Raw genomic sequence first — 20,220 nt, forward strand, 5'->3', positions numbered from 1 at the left:
AAGTGTAGAATAACTCTTTTCCTTGTGCATTTATTTTAATTAAAAATAACTTACTTTTATGAGTCAATGTTCTAAAATTCGGACCGTTGATTGAATAAAAAAATTGGCTGAGCCTTCAACAGTCCGGTGAATCGTAATCAGCTCATCATAAAATTAATATATAAATTTATATTAAAATAATAAAAACCACAAAAATATAAATGTAGGAATTAAAAATATGCCAAAATTTGTTTGTAAAATCAATATATTAAAGTTTTTAGCTCAAGAATAAAAATAGAAGAATTATGTAAAATAGTAAAAATAACGAACTATTTATTACTTCTTCATTATTATTTGTACATTTAGGAAGTTGCATATATGGTATATGAGCTATACGCTATCAGGTTGCCTTTCCTGTAACAGGAACTTGATTTTAATAAAGTCACTCAAAATCCTTGACTTGAGACATCTCTAAACAGTTTCCAACTTAAGATTGATAATATTCATTTTTTTATAAAATACCAACTGAATAAAAAAACTAAATATATCTAAAATATACTTTAAAATAGAAGGATATGTTATATATTTAATCCATATTACTTGTTAGTTCAACCTTTTACATTATATCTTTAATAAAGAATTAAAAATCTCATTTCATTATTAATTTAAAATAAAAATTTCTTAATTTTGCTCTTGCTGAGTTCAGTCTTCTTACATTAATTTAAAACTGTTTTTTGAGCTTTTTTATTACTATTATTTATGAATAATGTTCAGTTCGATACTATATATTTTATGTATTTGAAGCAAATGAAATTTAAAATACTTAAAATTATAAGTCATACGACTCTACAAGCAATAAAAATATAACATATTATAAATCGCAAAAATTCCCAATTAATTAAACCATAAAGTGCAAATTTAATGATTGTCAAATTGAATTTAAAATTTTTATAAATCATAAATATTGAATTAGGCAAAAAAAAAATTAATTAAATTGATCAAATCCACCCAGCGTATAAAGTACGAATACAATGTATTTAAAAGGTGTAGTGCAGACACAAATATCTCCGCTACAGCCACACTAATAATTAAAATTAAATAAATAAATAAATAAAAAGTATATTAATAAAAATATTTACCAGAACACGTGAATGCAGAAAGACAGAGTTCGCGGTTGTGGTCCCCACCAAAATCGTTTCGTATAAATACCTCTCCCCACCTCAACGTTTCTCAACCGTCTCACACAGTTCGCACACATACACGCGAAAATCTCTACAGCTTTGAAACTCGATATCACACTGCACTTGGAGGCGCGATTTTTTACTTGTTCATCAATGAAGCGCAAGCTCAAGGCTAAAGCTATTGCGGAAGTCGAAGCGTCGTTACTCGAAGAACAACCACTCTGCTTCACCAGAAAGCAGCTCCGTTCGCGGTTCTCTCGTCGCCGCCGGATTCACATCTCTCCTATTGTTCTCGTTTCTGGAACCGATTCACATGTTACAGCAGCAAGTGAAATTTCATGTGACTCCAGCATTGCTTCGGTCAGCAACCAGAATCCGCCGGACTTAAGGAATGAGTTCCGGAGAGTTGTCACTAGAGCGTATTACAGGAAGAATTTTAAGAAGGAGAACAGAAATTGTGATGAGGCGCTGGAGTTATCGGATACTTCATGCGTGGAATCGTGCTCAGGACCACACAGAGATTTGAGTTGGAAGAGTGGAAATGTGGAGAGATTAAAAGTTAAAGGAGGAGAAGTTGCCAAGTCCGAAGTTACTAGCACTTCGCGGTTCTCATTTCGCCAGAGCGACGCTGGGAAAGTCAAGGAAAATGATCATTCCGTCCAAATCACTCAAAAGGAGGTTCTATCTAACATTTCTGGACTTGACAACATTTTTGTTGAAGGAATTACAAATTCAGAAGCTGGAAAGTGTATTTTACCTGAAAACAAAGCCGTATCAATTCATTCCATTCAGCGGTCAATCAACATAAGTGAAAACAGAGCCATGTCTGAAGAGCTGCGACTTCCAAAGCTCGCATTGGACGTTGATTTGTCTTGCTCGGAGCAGTTCTCCAACGGTGGAGTTATAAATGATGGTGCAGAAGAAGAGGAGCACAACTCCTCGTCGTCACAGATTTTCCAGGTAGTTTCGGATTCGGAATTAGAAAGTTCAGAGTATTCGCCGTCTTTCTGGAGTTATGCTTCTGGAAGTCAATTTTCCGAGAAGTCGATCGGAGATGAGAGTTCTTCGCCTACTTTTGAATTGTTCAGGCAGTTTAAACAGCAGTTCTGCAGATCGACCTTTGACTTAAAAGCCTGTGATGATCACAATTCTCATGAAATAAATGTGAGTTTCAAGTTTGTTTTCATATAAATTGTGTTAATATACAGCTAACTGTAACTGTGAGTGTGGTAATTCTCTTGAAATAGCATTTGAGTTTCAAACAAAATTTTAGATATCTCTTAAATTTGTTATAACAGAACAGCCATTATATTCTTGTCTCTGTACTTTTCTTTATTGTTACGAGTATTAGTTGTATTTTCTCGTCACAGTAATTCTTCCCTCAACATAAAAAGCATTTCACTTTGTGACTTTTTTAATCTTCATTGTACATATATTTATGAATTATAATTAGGACAAGAGAGCTAATCCGATGGAGAATTTTGATTGTGGTCTTATTGATTAATTGTATATTTAAGAACATTTCAATCAAACTACTGATGTGGAAATTTGATAAATTCGAGAGGTTGACACAAGCAGATAAAACTTGGTAGCACTTTCGTGGTACTCATTCATTTGATTAGTCTGAAAATGCTGGTACTCATATGATGATGAACTTTTGTGGATTTTGGATGGGATTTGTGAATTAAGTAGTTGGGGCTAGAAGATGAAGAAGAGGAAGAGAGCTACAGGATGATGAAGAAAAGAGAGAGGAGACAAGAGTATGTGCATGACTATGTGCAGGAATACAGTAAAACTACTGAGTATGGCGAACTTGTCATTCAGCAACGGTTACATATGGTCCACTGGATAGTTGAGGTATTACTATCTGCTCTTCCGTTTCATTTTACCGTTTCTATATTTTCATATTCTTTATTAATTAATAGTTTCTAAGTATTAAAATATATTCTGATGGACATGAAAATATAATTTGTAAAGTGTGAAAAAGGTGAGTGTTAGTGTAATTGGGACAAGAAATATGAGACAAACTGGTTCTTGAAACTTTTTCAACATGTTCAACTTCTAAATTACTATTGCAACCTTCAGACAATATGAGGCTTCTAAAGTACAAGATGAAGTTGCAGTTTGTAATGTGTCTGTCCCATGTAGATGTGAGGCTTTGACCGTCGCAGACCCAAACGCTGATGCAGTGACGCTTGCAAATCATAAAACTCAAATTGGTTTTGGAAAAAGATAATAAATGAGAAACTGGAAAATGAAACACTTCATACGTATTCATAGACTTATCTATTTATTTGAATCCTGAGATGTGGTCATGCAGCAAGCTCGCAACAAGGAGCTTCAGAAGGAAACCCTGTTTTTAGGAGTTAATCTTCTTGACAGATTTCTGAGTAAGGGATACTTCAAAAACATGAGAAATCTTCAGATTGCTGGCATCGCGTGCCTCACTCTAGCCACTAGGATTGAAGAAAACCAACCCTACAACTGGTAATGATTTTATTCTTCAGTTTTGCATGCTAGACGAATGATTAAAATAATTTATCTTGAATCTGACTCACTGACTTAGGATGGCGTAAACTCTTGGAAAATCATTTCATTTTAGAATTCATAGAGATTTCTTCAAATTAGTTGAAGATGAGAATTGTTACCCCAGCAATAACATGGACCAGAAAATGACTATCAATATGATGAAAAATTGTGATGAGCAAATCACTTTTAGGACCGAGGACATGAAAGTGTTTGTATATACCCAATTTCCATGAATAAGGAGCACATGGTAGAAAATGTGATCATAGAAAGAGCATGGAAAATGTTTGTAGAAAGTCTAAATAAGTGCTACTTTATGGTCTCATATTGGTTTTGATTATATGCTGAACTTTCCATTTTCTAATTTCCTTTGCCTGACGTGCTCCAGGTTCCTTAAACTACTACTTTGTAACTTATATTGTCAAAGAGATTCCTTTTTGTGTTTGTCAACCAGCTGAATACATAAAAATCACTAACTCACAACAAAAACTTAATGTAACTCGAAAAGTTACTCCCATCAAGAAGACCATATTCTATAGGAGGCTGTGAGATCTATGTTCTAGATGTGACGATGTATTATGCACTAATATGCTGGGTATGCATGAACTTCAAATCTAACTTGGGTTGAAAGAATTCTGCTCACCCATTATCTGCCCCTAAAACATAGATCTAAATATATGCAAGAAGAAAGGGACGAACTCTAGAAAATGCTGCTGGCTAAGATTAGATTCCCCATTGTTACCAGTAATTGTTAATTGATTGCAAAATTTCATGAGGACTGTTAATAAACTTAAAAATTTATATCAGTATACAGAAAAAGACATTCTCTGTCGGAAGCACTTTATATGGCCGGTGTGAAGTGGTAGCTATGGAGTGGCTGATTCAGGAAGTCCTTAACTTCCAGTGCTTCCTGCCCACCTTGTACAACTTCTTATGGTACTTATTTTATTTATCTCATTCTTACGTGGTGTAATTGCACAATTATCATGTACTGTCCTCGTATCAATCTAATCTAGGAAGCTATTGAGTTTTCATCGGCAATGGCAATTGTGAATCTGGACAGGTTCTACCTAAAAGCTGCAAGAGCTAATGAGAATGTGGAAAAGACAGCCAAATACCTAGCAGTACTCACACTGATGGGCCATCAGCAGCTTTGCTATTGCCCATCAACTGTTGCAGCAGGACTTGTCATCGTTGCTTCGGTTGCAACAAGTCAAGATGCATCCTGCCACCTGGTTGCTACGGTAGGCATTTGCTGTCTCTGAACTCTTCATCTCTCCTCATAACATGTAGGGTCAGGGGCATTGTTCGTAGTCGTACAATCATCCTAAACCTCCAGTGATCATACTTTACCACTTGAATATTTAGGTGATGAATTCAACTATACTAACTTTGACTCTGCCATGACAGTCCAAACAATGCATTTGAGTTTATATTGTTATGATGATTTGGGATGAAGAAGAATTACCAGTATATGCTAAAGTTGTTATTGATGAATATCACAACTTTTGCTGCAGATTCATGCCAGACAGAAGGATAAAGATTTACCTGAATGCATCAAGGTATAAATTATAGTATATACAAGATATAGCGTTCTGATATTCTGGATTTCTTGCTTCAAATTCCACTTTTGGTTAGGCATGCAGAATCGAAGTGAAATATTGTGGTCATGTCAGTTGCTAAATCCAACTCATGTCAATTTTTCTGTAGCTTTACTTTGTTGCAGTTATTCAACCGGAAATAAGCTAACAATCTTGAGAATTGTATATTCTTCTTTGACAGAGCCTCGAATGGTTGGTGAAGTACCTCTGACAGCTATACGTTTCAAGTTTTCCAATATTCATGTAGATAAATTTTGAAGTTCACTGCCTGTCTTACAGTTGTCATAAACAGTTGATAGAAGAATCTGAAAGCAAGGTTGTACATTAGAATAGAATCTGTAAGCAACACTACACATTCTTCCAGTAAGCGGCCTCTGATAAACTGTTGATCTTAATCCCACCCATCTTAAGTTTGTGACTACTCGATATCAAAGAATACAATTCTTTACCAGTTTTCATGTTACTATATTAGCACTAGAGAAACAATCTTCAAATGTTTGGCAGCGCATTCTCTGAAGTTTGTCTCAATAAGCAAATTGGCTTTGGTTATCTTTCGTGAGAGTAAAAATTCCTGCTTATTTATCGGAAATAACTACACAGCAAAGTTCGGTCTCTTTCGTCGTACCAACCTTTCCACGGTTCTTTAGCATTGTAATAAACCTGAGATTCTTGTTCCCCATGAGTAGTATTCTTAATTAGATTTTTAACAAAATGCTTAAAATGTTTAGTCATGACCCCAGTTGCCAAGCTGGGTCATGATTATACTGAGAGCGAGTCACAACCATCAACACCCGTCCCCTGGACCAAAATGAATGACAAGAAATACAAATCCGATAACAAGCGAGTTTTGTCATTTCCTGTGTTCAGATTGAGAATTTAATGGTTAAAGAAATTATATGGATACTTATCCTGAAGATATGTCTTTTTGTAGGCAAGCATGTTTGAGCATTCACCTGCCTAAATGATACAACTATGTTAGAAATGTAAAATGAAGAAGGAGGAGGTTTCAAACTTGGAGGTACAGGATATCGTCTTTTACAAAAATAAACCGAGACCACAGTCGAGAATCTTTGAACGTTTCATGATGATGACTACAAATCACATACTGAGAGAAATCAGTCCACGGCCTTGGTATGACAAATTTTTATCCACAGTGGAACCTTCATAACTTCGAATTCATCCACATTCAAAGCTATTGATACATCACATTACACAAAATCAGACAAGCTTACTCGTCATGTCACCTGCCGTGATGGGAATCCCTGGAGATTCATCAACATGATCATTTGCGGGGTTGTAAGCTATAGCTGCCCTCTCCTTGTCGAGGCTCTCCCTCCTTTCCTCCGCCTTCTCAACTTTCTCTCTTGTCATCGTGCTTACACCCTCTGCTGCATTTGAGACCACACGTAATGCACTCGAAAACCATGAAGCTCCGGCAGACACGATACGGGTGTTCATGATGGCAGATCCTGCGCTGCTGGCCCTCTGCTCAGCAGCTGCAAGGGCGGATTTTGTCATTTCAGACACTTGGAACCGCTCATCCATCTCTTTCACTTTCTCATTTACGACAGCTGTCCCCATGCTTAGCTTCTCGGTGAAGCCTATTCTACGATCAATGGAAGCAACAGTAGCCGTGGCATTTGAAGTCAACTGGTGCTTCTCGTCAAACGACTTTGCTTTATTGAGGGCATCCTTTCCCAACACAAAGCCCTTGGCTAGCATGGTGCTCACCACATCCTCAGCCTTCTTGACAGCTGAACCCACCACACTTGGCGTATCGTCCTTCAAGAAAGAAAAAATCAGTTATATCGAATCTCTTAGTGGGAGATTTAAGAAGTCTGTTAGATAAATTTCTCAGTGAAATCATGCATGAAAGTGAGATGATTTTCTCATGATGAGAGTGAGGTAGCAAATATGCAGGCTATCCTTTGTTTACTACTTAAGTACCTTAATCTTCTACTTGAGAGATAAAGAAAAAAGTGTATAAATTGTAGAAGAATTTATCCTATCCCAGCTCCGGCCCTGCTCACAAGAAATTGTCCACAAAATTATATGACGTATATCTCGCTGACTTGTGTCTGTGCTTCTCTAAATCGGGCGTTGGTTTTTGGGGGAGTTAGTCTTACACTAGATCTTGGAATCATGTTCCTTGGTGTATAATAATTCATGTGAGGTGTAGTCTTTAACTGTGTCCATGAGAGGATGTTATGCAAATATCTAAACATGTAACGTTATGTTTTTTGCATGTCCAATAACCCTTCAGACTTCTGCTATTATCAGGCAACTAAAAGAAATAGGAACAGCAATTACGGTGTTCAAAACATTAACGGCATTTATTGATGAAATCCAAACTCATATCGAGTGCTTGAAGATTATATAAATGATTGGACTCAATATTTTGCCAAATAGAAGGGATAATTTTATATAAATGATTGATAGAGTAGCTGCTAGTATATGCCATCACTGAGAATCCTAGAAATGGCATTTTAACAGTTGAAATCAGTTAGGAATGTGCATGATTCAAGTTTCAGATAAATCAAATTGCTTTAAGAAAGCAGCAGGAATGTGTCAAAAGGGTAAAATATTTCAGTTTCAACTGCAAAGACCATTCACCCAGCCGGAGAAAAAGGGCAAAGACCATCCAATATGCACGACTTATACAACTATAACATGAGGAAGTATCAGAAGTGATAAAAGCAATTAGCCATTTTTATGAAGTCATTCGGGCATTAGGCAAAATTGTGGTTCGATCCAGATATTTGGTTACATTCGAGACTCTCTCCCATGTAGTAGGTTTCTCTGCCATTTTTTCATCTCTATATCAGTCACCTCAGCAGCATGCTTTTAGCATCTTATTTCCATAATAAGAGAAAACGCCATCAGTTGTTTTAATATTTAGACACAGGAGTTGGATGTTCATGCCTGTTCCATATGAAAGAGGATAGATAACTACAAGGGCTGAAAACTAAGACCGTTTGGGGATTTTGCCAATAATAGATCTGCATTTCTATCTCTGGAATCTACACCACAAGTTATATCTTTTGTGCAAATAGGCAAAAAGACCGTGAATCAGCCGTTGGAAGTTTAATAACAACGTGCAGGTGCGGGAGAGAACATACTGAAAGTATCATAACAATTAGATTAACTTACTGAGGTTAAAGAAGTGGCATTCGGAGGCAGTTGATAGTTCTCGACTGGAGTTATGGAGACAGAAAGACCAGCTAGCATGGCTCCCTGAATTTTATTTATATAAAAGAGTCAAATAATCCTGAATAACAAAATATCTCATTTTTTAAGATCTCAGTAGAACAACTAAAGAGAAGAATTGTGTCAGAACACTGCGGATTTTTGCTTCAAAGAATAGAGTTTAATATATAGTACTTCATGACTTAAAATTTGTAGAGTTCTTTTACACATGCTCCTAATCTAGTTGTAGACTTAGAGTTTTGTTCCTATCTGCTTCTACTTTTCTTAAGATTAAGATTGAGTAGGAACTGCCTGCTGACTGAGAGAAATGCTGTGAATGTAACCGAAAAGTGAGTTAAAGAACTTGTCTACAATGAGCTGTGATTGCCTGAAATGATGCTATATTGCTGGCAAAACTCCAATCAAACTATCTACTTATACTCCCTAACATCTGAAATACCTCTTTTCCTTACACTTCATGGTCCATTGGTTGTCATAACAAGAAATGGAACCCCAAATTTTCATTTTGTAATCTTTCTCTTCCTCTTCTCTTTAGGGTGTTTACAAAGTGTTGCAGCAATGAAATTATCATACATCAACATGCAATACACTAAACTCTTGACCAGAACGAGAATATGAAAAATTTCAACCATAGTTAATATTGCATACTGTCAAAAGTGTGGCTCTGTCTACCCCATGTGAATCCCTGAAGGTGACATAAGCAACCTGAGGGGTTTCACTTCCCCTGCAGAATGAAAGAACCCCGTCTAAGCACAAATTACGAGAGTGAATCAATTGCGAGTTGAGCTAAAACACTGACCTTTGCATCTCAATATGCTGAATGTCTCCAGAAAAAGTAAAGAATTCCAAGATATCTCTTTCAGAAACAGCTGGTGAGACATTACTCACTTTAACTGTCCTAATCTGTCCATCATGAGCATACACATAAGTGAGCTTGAGCTTTGAGTTAATATTTGTGGAAATAACAAGAAGCATATGATTTGGTGGAAACTAACTTTATTGCACAACTTGAAATTCATATAATGCCAAAACATCTGAAAGTACAACTTGCATATTGTGGAATAGAATTGTGGTAACTTGCAGAAAAGGAGAGCAAGATATCAAACGTGACTAGAATTTTGGGGGGAAAGGGAGAATGAGTGGGAAGGGGAAGGAGAACCATTAGTTTCGGGACTGTAATTGGCTGATCAAAGTTGAAGTAGAATGTGATTGGGTGGAAAGGTCCTTTTTCACATCAACTAGATGAAAAGCTGATAATTTAAAGTAGCAAGCAGATATCTGATAGAAGGCCAAGAACCTCACATCTGAAACTTCGATTGTCCAATTAGGAAAACTTGTCGGTGGCAGATCTTCTTCTTTCCTTGATTCAGTCTGATCCATGGGTCCTGCAAATCACTTGTTCAAATTAGTCCCTATTAGAAATAGAATAATTGGACACAAGTCTCATGGCATGGCATCTCATGACATGAGGATGCTATGTGGCTGAGGGAAAGAAGTACATCATTTGATAACCTCTACACACATCAAGATAATTGTTGAGGAACATGAAATTTGGGAAGGGATTGAGTCAAAAGTAATGCAATTCAAAACCTTTGTTGTGATTTCATGGAGTTCTAGGTTTTTCCTGCTCTTTGTTATTCTCTTCTTTGTTTAATTTTCCCTACAATGCTTGGTAGTTCTTTTTTTTTTCTTTTTCCTTTTCTTTTTCCCTTCATAGACATCATATGTTAAACATCCACTTTTTCTCCTATTCCATGAAAACCTATACAACTACCAGGTTGTGTTGTTTATGGATACTGTGTTCACTGTTCCTGAACACCACCTGGATAACTGGTGAAGTTTGAACTACATCAGTTCGGTTTTGTCTGTTGGAAAAACTGATCAAAATGGACGAAAAATATCACGGCACTGACTTTCAATCTCTTGGGAGGACAATGCAGCAAAAGACCAAATCAAAGTGGAAGTAGAGGCCAGAATTGGAAAACTCAAATGTAAATGTAAATGGAAATGGAAATAACAACAGTGAAAAAAAAAGTATATTTGTTGGAGCTGCTTTGGATATTGTTGCATTTTCTAGTGTACATTCAAGTCCTGAAAACTAATGAAGGACATGCAACCCACAGAACATGACTCACATGGTCAATATTATCCTTAAGTTTTTGCAGAAACTAAATTCCACTGGTGGTTGGTGCTGAAGATGAAAAGTATGACTCAGAAAAAGATAAAACAGAACCGGACTTTCATCAAATAGGAAAAGCAACTTGAGTCGCAAGCACTAGAGTTCTAGGAATTGTGGAGCCCTGTCAAGTATAATGCTTTTGCTAAATTGAAAGATATGGAAGTGGGCATAGGAAAAGCTAAAGTGGCTGAGTTTAAAGAAAAGTCTAATTCTCATTCAAAAATGTGAATCGAGCCTGCATGGTTTTGCTATTAACGAATCACAATGCTCCTTCTGAATTTGAGCCAATGACTGACTCTGACATCTGAGAAAACATGACGACATAAGGATGATCCTGAAAATCCTGATTCCATACTTCACCCCTTCATAAAGAGATGAAGCTTTTTGGTGCTTCAAGTATCTTTCCGGGCAATCAGTTCAAGGGTAAAGCTCAAGAACTCTCATGGTTAGAATCTTCAAAACTCTAGGATGAGTTTTTCCTATAACTAGGGGAGAATGTGTGGAATACTATGATTCTAGGAGGAATTCTTACACTCCATTCTGTTCTTGGATTTTGATCTTTTTCATTTCCACAAAATTTCTGTCAGTCAAACTTTTCATACACTGACAGCTTACGACTCCTTCAAGATCTTCAAGTTCCACCCTAGGAATCCCATTCCTATCATCATTAAAAATTGTTCTAACATCAAGATAAATCCACCGAATCTTTGATTCCAACTATATTGGAACAAATGCAGCATCAAGCAGTTAATAAGCCATTACCTGCGGTCTTCACAATAATAGGTGTGCATGGACTATAATCCGTAAGAGAACAAGGAATTTATCTTCAACCCTACCAAGTAGAAAAATATGAAACTGGCATCTCTAAGTTTCTTAGTCAACCAATTGGGATAACAAGCCTAAACAAGAAACTAACCAGGCAATCTCCTTAGGCTCCCTCACTCAGAACTAGACAAGAGAATAGAATTTTCAGAAACCATCACGAAAGATAATCAATATGTCGTCATTCATCAATCTGAAATATTCAACCTAACTGACATCAACTAAAATAAATCGACAATAAAGATACCAGCTCCAAGATTTTGTCAGGTCCATGCTAAACCTCACAATAAAAACCAACCTTCAAAATAATTTCTGGGAAACATGTTGCGTTGTCCCATAATACAAAGCTACACAGTACACAGCCTTCAAAAAACTATTGGACAAAATACAGGCAACAGAAAAAGCATATTCTTGAAATGAGATAAATGAAAGAAAAAGAAACAGAAGATCACACGAGTTGTTGCCCCAAATAAAGGAAGGAAATTCACAATCTTCACAAGGAGATTACAAAACAACAAGATGCCCAAAAACTAAAATATCATGATCAAACTAACATTTCAGAAGAAATAAATTTATTAGCCATTAATTCTTATAGAAATACCTCAGAGTCTCTAACCATACACCAAAAACACAACGCGAAATCACTTTGATGCTCGTCCAAATCAACGAATGCATAAAAAAAAGGATTGAAGAACATGGAAATTTTTAAGCAATGTCGTCAAGAATTAAGACTTACTGATACAAGAGGATGAGAAGAAGCAAAATGGGGATTTCTAATTCTTTCATGCAGAAGAAAAAGGAGAAAAGGGACATGATCTGCTTATGAATTACGTCAAATAAAAGAGAATATCTAGAGGGTCATCCCATTAAGCGGGAAGTTCTCGCCACCCCACGATTTCTCCACAAATCCTCACTCTCCATGCCTGCAAGAATACCCCAAATATTTTCTGCTGCGATTTAATTTACTTCAATGTGACTTCTGAATTCGCATTACTTCTCTTTGCAGGAGTGTTCTGCTTCTGATCTTGGTGTTTTCCATGCAATTCTTGTTTAGGAAAAAATAAATAGATCCAAAATAAAATTATTTTATTTTATGACCATTTCACCGATACTGATATTATGTTTTAGAGTTAAACGACTCAAATATTGGCAAAATTTTATTTTTTGTTTTGTAATTATAAAGATTACGTATTAATTTTAATTTTTTTTATTTGGAGAAAACACATTTCATATGTAAATTTAATAAGTTTGATACATTTTATTCTGTGATCACCTAGTGAACAAATTTAGTTGTGGAGAAAGTAATGTAAAACACATTAAAATCCTCTATTGTTATCTTTTTTATAATCTAAGAATGAGGATTAAACCTGAAACATATTTCGTCATTTGAAAAGAAGACAAAATTTCTAATACCAAAAAAATCTTCCGATTCCTCAAATCTTAATTTCTCAATACAACTCCAAAAATTGCCCTATTGTTTCCGAATTGAGAGTAGCTCTTGCAAACAGGTTGTGATAGGAGCTCAACAGCATTCGAGTAAGTCTAGAATAAGGGCTGATTGGACAGACACCTGGTACCAGCCTATCCCTATAGACAATTGGCCGAAGGTTATTCGACCACTTGGAGAAAGGTTGGCCACATAATCAACTCATACATCTTAATAATCATCTAGAAGTTTGGAATTGTATGTTGCAATGAGGCTCATCCGGTCCCAAGTTCTCAACAAAGCTTCATCCTCAAAGATCTCTCCAACCTTTTCCGGATTCCATGGAGGTCTATGAAGAGGCAACCATCAATCTGAGTCCCAAGGGGGTCATCTCCTTTAAAGTGCATGGAATTAGGCTATAAAAGCAAGTCTTTTTCTTGTTATAGAAGGTAACATTTTTGCTGCATACATAAACGAAAAAAGACTCACCTTTCTCCTATCAATTATTGTTGCATTTGCATTATATTGTGTTTCGCGTCTACACTATTCTTTTTTTTAAACTACTAGCTAACTTGGACATTAAAGTGCTAATATAATTTTTGTAATTTTTAGTTTAAATTTTGTGAAAAATTCAACCCAGAGAACTCAAGTCCACGACAACTCAAAAGGGCAATTTTTTTTGCTCACATCAAAATATATAAAAGCATCCCATTATTATTCATCAACTAAATAAATTAATATAAGTTAGACAAAAAAAAAAAAATTAGAGAAATGTTTAGAAGTAATTAATAGCGGTAGTGGGTGAGTGGTGTATTGTTTCTATATTAACAATCCATATCTATCGTTGGTTTCTAAAACTCTCTCTTTCTATCTCGGATGCCATTGCGCCACATAATACCCTGTGCTGACTCAGAAGCTACTCCAAGAAGCTGACTCGTAGGCGATTGAGTCAGTAGCCACGTGGATGACTCAGATGCTGACTTGGAAGCCACGGTGTCCACACACAAGACTAGAGCAACCGCATTCGTGTTACCGTTCAGTGAGAGTGGAGAAGGCGGCAAAGAAACAATGAAGACAGTGGCGGTGGAGGCTGAGGAGCAGCGATGGACGTGGTTTCATCTTGGATCTCTGCCGCTTCCAATACCAATTTCGAACGAAATGCTCATCACCCGAAAACCCTAATTACTTGAATTGGGGTTTTTGCCCCATCACTCGTTTATCTTTTTTACCGACTCACCCAATTATTAAAACTAATAAATTACGGGGCCCATAATGGGCTGGAGTGGGCTTCAAAATTACTTGTGAAGATTAAAAAATAGCAATCAAATGCCTTCAATTTTATCCAAATATAATATTTCATTCCCGCCAAATAAACGTTTCCTTAAAGTAAAGGATTATTGTGGCTATGGGCCAAAAACTTTGGTGAAAACCCTAATTAAGTTGTTGATCAACTGATGCTACTTGTTATTACTCCTTATGTTATGCTGTTGGTGGTGGTGTAAAATGTATTGGTGTTGTATATTGTTAGATTAAATATTTTTTATTAATAGAAATTTTATTTTATCAGTTATCACCTCATATTTTGGCCGTTCCAAAGCCACTTTGGCAGTGATGCCGGAATAATTTTATAATTTGGTAGCCAATTGTTTGGGATGTAAAGATTAGATCTGATGTCCATTATCAATATTCCATTTAATGGAATCTTTAATCAAAGGAATAGTAATGGGTATATTCTTACAAAACCAACTACCATAAATTTTCTTTTATGAATCCGACCCATTTGCTCAAGTTATCTAGTACGACCAAAAAGAATTTTCTCTGGTCGGGAGTCATAAGGAAAGGTCCCATGAAGTCTATTTCCCACCAAGAGAAGGAAAATGGGATGAACAAGGCCATTATGGGCTTTACGAGTTAGTGGATGATTACTGAAATGCTTTTGACATTTATCACAACTATGTATGAGTTCCTTGATGTCTACCTTCATGGTAGGCCAGAAGTTACGAACTCGAGGGACGACATCACTAGAGCGGTAGCCCCAAAGTGGGCACTGCAACACTTGTTGTATATTCCCCTCCCCAAAATACAAGCACTAGAGGAGATGATGAGTGAATGACTTCTCATGCTATGTTTTCCCTAAGAAGATGAATTGGGCAGCATGCCTTTAGTTTGGCGACCTCCCTACAATCTAGGGAATAGCGTCATACAACTGAGGTGGTGATCTATCTAGTATGATAGTCTTCAACTAAGGTGGCTTGCGTGGAAATATAATCCTCCATGATATTTTCTTCACGAGGTATTTTCTGGAGTTTGAAACTTCAAAGCCATTTTTTAATTCTTCAATTGATGGAGGTATTAGATCAATATAGTCTGCGTAGCTTCATAAATCTCTTCAGCTTGTCTGAAGATAAGTTGGGAATTGGAATAGGCTATAAGCTGTTAGTTTCCCACGTCCCAAGCCATCTTTAGGCCCAATACTAGGATTTCATATCCAGCCTCGTTGTTGGAGGCCCTGAAGTCAAATTTGATTGCAAACTCCAAATTGTTCCTTTTAAGGAGGTAAGGACAACTCCCTGCTCCATACTCTATAAGGATTGAGGAATAGTCCACAAGCAACAACCATACTTTCTTGTTAGGAGATAACAGGGTCATTTCTGATACGAAATTAGCTCGGGCTTCCTCCTTGACAAAAATCAAAGGCAGGTAAGAAATGGGACACTCACCTAACTCAATTGGTCACTCGACGAGCTTTCCCCAGGTCTATGGTCTCCCCAACACTTACTTTAGCGGATGGATGGTTAGTATACCTATAGGGTGTGAAAGGAAATAGGTTCATAATCGTCGATTGTAATGACCCGGGCGAAGGTTATCTTCTCGACATCAAGATATCGATTCTCCGCTTTATTAAGTACTTTACTGATATAGTAATAAGAGTTTGCACCCATTAATCTTCCCTAATGAGGACTGGATTGACTGCCTTGAGAGTGTGCTTCTCCAACAGAGAGTTTTACTAGATATTATTTTAAAGCTTCAAAAGAGCTTTGGCATTCTTCACTCCATTCGAACTGTTTAGCCTTCCCAACACCTTGAAGAAAGACAAACTCTTCTCAAATGATCTGAAGATAGACCGGCTTGAGGCAATTATCGTGCTTGTGAAGCATTGTACTTTATTGATGAAAGAGCTTTTATGTCTTAAATGACTTTAATTTTGAGAAAGTTGGCTTCAGTTCCTTGTTACATATTGGATAACTTTAATTTTGAGAAATCAACCGCTTTTTTCCCATAAGACACACTTGGTGGGGTTAACCTTATATCAGAATTGCTTTGGGAAATTGGAGGTCTACTCAGATTTGTGATATGATCCTCAGTTTGCCTACTTTTGACGAGCATGTTTCAACGCACGCTTCCATATTTCGATCCATTTGTTGTGGAAAATACTGTCCACGAGGCATTGGTAGGCAGCACTAGTATTTTTTAGCCCAAATGGCATGATTATGTAACAAAAGATAGCCATAAAAGTGATAAAGTTAAACCCATTTTTATCTTCAGGAGCCAACATGATCCGGTGTCAACCCTAAGAGGCATAAATTAGGTTGATAAACCGCACCCAAAAGTAAAGTCTACCAATTGGTCTATTCTAGGCAATAGGTAGAGATCCTTGGAGCATGCTTTATTTAGATCTCCTAAGGCGAAGAGATCAGCCACCCATTTATTTACTATTTGTCAAAAACCTGATGGAAAGTGAAGGATGTGGATAGACTTCACGAACTTAAATAATACGCCCAAGGGATGCATATCCCTCGCCCATAATTGATCAATTGTAGTTTTTACTGTTGGATGTTCAAAACTGAGCATGATGGATGTCTGGAATAAATTCTTTTGAATTGTCAACCTTCTCAAGCGTAGAACCCTCTCCCTTCAATTTATCAACAACATAGTTGATTGTCTCCCTTCAACACACCAGCCTCATGGATAATGTGCACATCCCTTTCACGTGATGCGACACTCTCCTTCATCTTGCCTGATCTTTTCCAATTAGCTAATAACTCAGACTTGTCTTGCTCCCACTTAGAAGTATCTTTGATTACCTATTATTTCAAACTCACGAGTTGAGCATACAGAACTTGCATAGCTCCTGAAGGTCACGACTTACTTGCTTGGCACGACCTTCAGCATTCACTAACTGATATTTATATTTATTTGGCACAACCTTCCAAGAAAAAACCTTACTCTTTGTGGAAGTTATCTTATTAAGGTCTTCAAGAAACTTCCCAATAAAAATCTAAACCAAATATTAAGGTCTAGTATAGAACTGATATCTTGATAAGAAGAGTATCAAAATTTCTCAAAATCCTAATATGTGTGAATCACTTTGGTCGCTAGATCAACTTTGCATCAAGGATACACATGAAATCGTACAATTAATCCATATAAATATCGATCTCCCCAATCAGGTACAACTTTTATCATTCATTCTCTTTATATTCTCTTATATATCAATTTGAATCGCTAACTTCAACGTTGGAGTGCAAAAAGTAGGACTGTGTGTCTGTTTTGCGTACTTACAACCTTATTAATCAGATCTCGTACTTAAGTTAAACCAATCACTACAAAACACCTCACGTTATATTTTGGAATACAAATCTTGGAAGTTTAAAGACAGACAGGCATTGAATATGTGGAAGAGTGGTAGTTTATTATTATAGTAATTAAAGTGGTGGAGTGAGTGGCTTTGAAATGAGGAACAGTCCCATTCGGTCGGTTGGGAGCAAGCCGTGTATATGTTGTCGCATGGTAGGGAAGTATTCAGCGCGCTAGACGTGGCGTAACCCAACTGGGCACACAGACGGAGCAGCCGTACGAATTCCCAAACCTATCCATAATAATAATAAAGCCTGCTTTGGTTATTTCACAGTCAGTACTCTTTGATTATTAGTACTTCTCTCCTGGCCTACTGCACTAGGCGCTAGCCACTAGGCACCTGCCTTGTACGATGAGGTTGTGGATAACTCCATGCGCCTTCCTCGAGAAACAATATTATTATATTATTAATTTATTAAATTTTTTTCTCTTCCAAAGTTTAATATAATTATATATTAATTAAAAAATATATATAATATTTTGAGATTTATTTTTGTTTAACAACATAATTTTTTTTATTAATTAAAATTTACTGAATTTATCTTAAATAAATGTATAGAATGTGCCACATATACTAATTTTATTATCTATATTATATATTATATGAGAGCACTCTTTTGGTATATCACTTAAAAATTTCATCTCAATCAAACTTGTTCTGTTTCATTAAGATGAGAAAAAAATACAAACAATTACAATATTAATATTTTGAGGGGTAAAATAATAACTTAAGAGAGATGCGTAACAACTTATTAATTAGACAATTATACTTCCATCCCCTGAATTTTGGGTAATTATACGTAGACCCTGTATAGTTTGAGAAATTATATTAGCACTCAAAAAGGGTTTGTTAGATGTAATTTTTTAAATTATAAAAAATTTATATATAATTACACTAAATTTTAAGGGAGAAAAGTACAATTACTCCTATTACTTATTAACTTTTTATTATATATATATATAATAAATTAGCAAGTTGAATTTTGAAAACTAAAAATGCAAGGTTGGGGGGAATTTATTAGGTAAGAGTACAGAAATGCACGTGCTTGAAATAGGTATTGTTACCACATGATCACGAGACAAGGAGACATGATAGCAATCTTGTATAGCTGGATTTGAGAACACCCCCACTCATTACTATATTCTTTTTTTCTTTTTTTTTTTTAATACTAATCACCGTGCTGTATTATTTTTAATATTTGAAAATATAACAAATATATATATATAAACACGTTAACATCACATTTAAAATTAAAATTATGGATATGATAAAATAAAAGAATTAATATTGTGATGTCACAAACTGCTTTTTATAATTGAAAATAGTCCGTTTTTTTTAATATTAATAGAGATAAACACATTTATATTATTAATATCTTGTCTGTCTTTCTACTCTAAGAGTGTATATTATGTACATTCTGAATTGCTGACATATTTTTACCCACATCTGAATAATATATATATATATATATTATGTCTTAAAAGATTTATTTTAATTTTTTCAATCTAAAATTTTGAGGGTATTTTAAGGAATGTGTTTATGCATTTATAAAATAATTTTATAAAAATACTTTTATTTTTTTCATAAAGAATAAATTCTAGACTCTGACGTATAAAAGAGGAAAGACGTGTCAATTATGTGATTATTTTATTTTTGAGATATTATGAAATTATTTTATTTTTTTATCTAATGTTGTAGATAGAATCCCATGTATTATTTCCCCAAAATTTCAATAATATGTAATAAAAGAAAATATTTATGTTATTTATGTAGTTATAAAAATATATAAGTAAGATGATGTTGTAATAAGTGAATGCTCTCCAGTGAGACACACAATACATTGCACCGAGTCCACAGATGTTGTGCATAGTGCCACGTGGTGATTTGGTCCAAACAGTAGAAGCACTAGGGTACAACAATTGAGGTGGGACCCAGCACCACCACACCGCCTCGGCGTTGTTAACGAGGCCCACTGGATAAAAGCCTCTGGTTTTACTTACCTTTACCTAGTCATCATCTCTCTCTCTCTCTCCCCTACCACCTATGACGTTGACCAACTCCTCAACTCCCAAACAATTAAAATAATTAAAAAAAATATGATATAAGTCCTAAAATTTAATTAAAAAAAATATTGCTTAGATCACACATTTGAAAAAACAAAACCCAACAATCATACAACAAATGTTTGACATGTTCTTGGTTGTGTGGGATTAAGATATCTCAACATAAATTGGGGTTATGGTAAAACCACTTCCCATGTTCTTGCCATTATTATTTCACACACACATATTTATAAAAAGAAAAATACGTATATATGTATAAATAATTTGGGAAATTTTGATCTTACATGAATAATCCATTTTTTAAAATATTGTTGATTTTGCATAATTCAGATAATTCGTATTCGAAAATTATTTCTACTGCTGAAATTTATCGATATGAAAAGTGACCCAACAGTACCGTCATATTTTCAAGTTCATAAGTTTAAATCCCGATAAAAAATTAAAAACTAGTATTGATCTTCTTTAAAAGAAAAAGAAAAAAAAAAGAGTAATCAAGAAATTGTTTGATAATTTTAAAGAAGAATATTTAGTACTATCTGCACACTAAATATAAAGTTGTAGAACATAAAAGAATATACTCCATTGCAGAATGACAAT

The 20,220-nt window shown here is 35.5% G+C and overlaps 2 protein-coding genes and 1 long non-coding RNA gene across 3 annotated transcripts; 2 read left to right on the top strand and 1 right to left on the bottom strand.

Annotated features, from left to right (window-relative positions):
* Nucleotides 1-1,226: 1,226 nt before the first annotated feature.
* SDS (Cyclin family protein) lies at nucleotides 1,227-5,738 on the top strand. Its single transcript, XM_011072414.3, has 7 exons — nucleotides 1,227-2,324; nucleotides 2,853-3,017; nucleotides 3,481-3,647; nucleotides 4,494-4,622; nucleotides 4,750-4,930; nucleotides 5,204-5,248; nucleotides 5,469-5,738. Exons 1-7 carry the CDS (start codon nucleotides 1,314-1,316, stop codon nucleotides 5,496-5,498), a joined length of 1,728 nt encoding a protein of 575 aa, XP_011070716.1. The 5' UTR covers nucleotides 1,227-1,313; the 3' UTR covers nucleotides 5,499-5,738.
* A 550-nt stretch (nucleotides 5,739-6,288) lies between these two features.
* On the bottom strand, nucleotides 6,289-12,511 carry LOC105156183 (RNA-binding (RRM/RBD/RNP motifs) family protein). Its single transcript, XM_011072252.3, has 6 exons — nucleotides 12,232-12,511; nucleotides 9,797-9,879; nucleotides 9,294-9,397; nucleotides 9,143-9,218; nucleotides 8,438-8,521; nucleotides 6,289-7,069 (listed from the first exon to the last, which is right to left on the bottom strand). Exons 2-6 carry the CDS (start codon nucleotides 9,872-9,874, stop codon nucleotides 6,506-6,508), a joined length of 906 nt encoding a protein of 301 aa, XP_011070554.1. The 5' UTR covers nucleotides 9,875-9,879; nucleotides 12,232-12,511; the 3' UTR covers nucleotides 6,289-6,505.
* A 409-nt stretch (nucleotides 12,512-12,920) lies between these two features.
* LOC148789250 (uncharacterized) lies at nucleotides 12,921-14,499 on the top strand. The gene is made up of 2 exons (XR_016064067.1): nucleotides 12,921-13,370; nucleotides 13,835-14,499. It is a non-coding gene; the product is annotated as an uncharacterized LOC148789250 (long non-coding RNA).
* The last annotated feature ends 5,721 nt before the right edge of the window (nucleotides 14,500-20,220 follow it).

This window comes from Sesamum indicum, linkage group LG2, assembly GCF_026168435.1.
Source record: "Sesamum indicum cultivar Baizhima isolate 11 linkage group LG2, ASM2616843v1, whole genome shotgun sequence".
NCBI lineage: Eukaryota > Viridiplantae > Streptophyta > Magnoliopsida > Lamiales > Pedaliaceae > Sesamum > Sesamum indicum.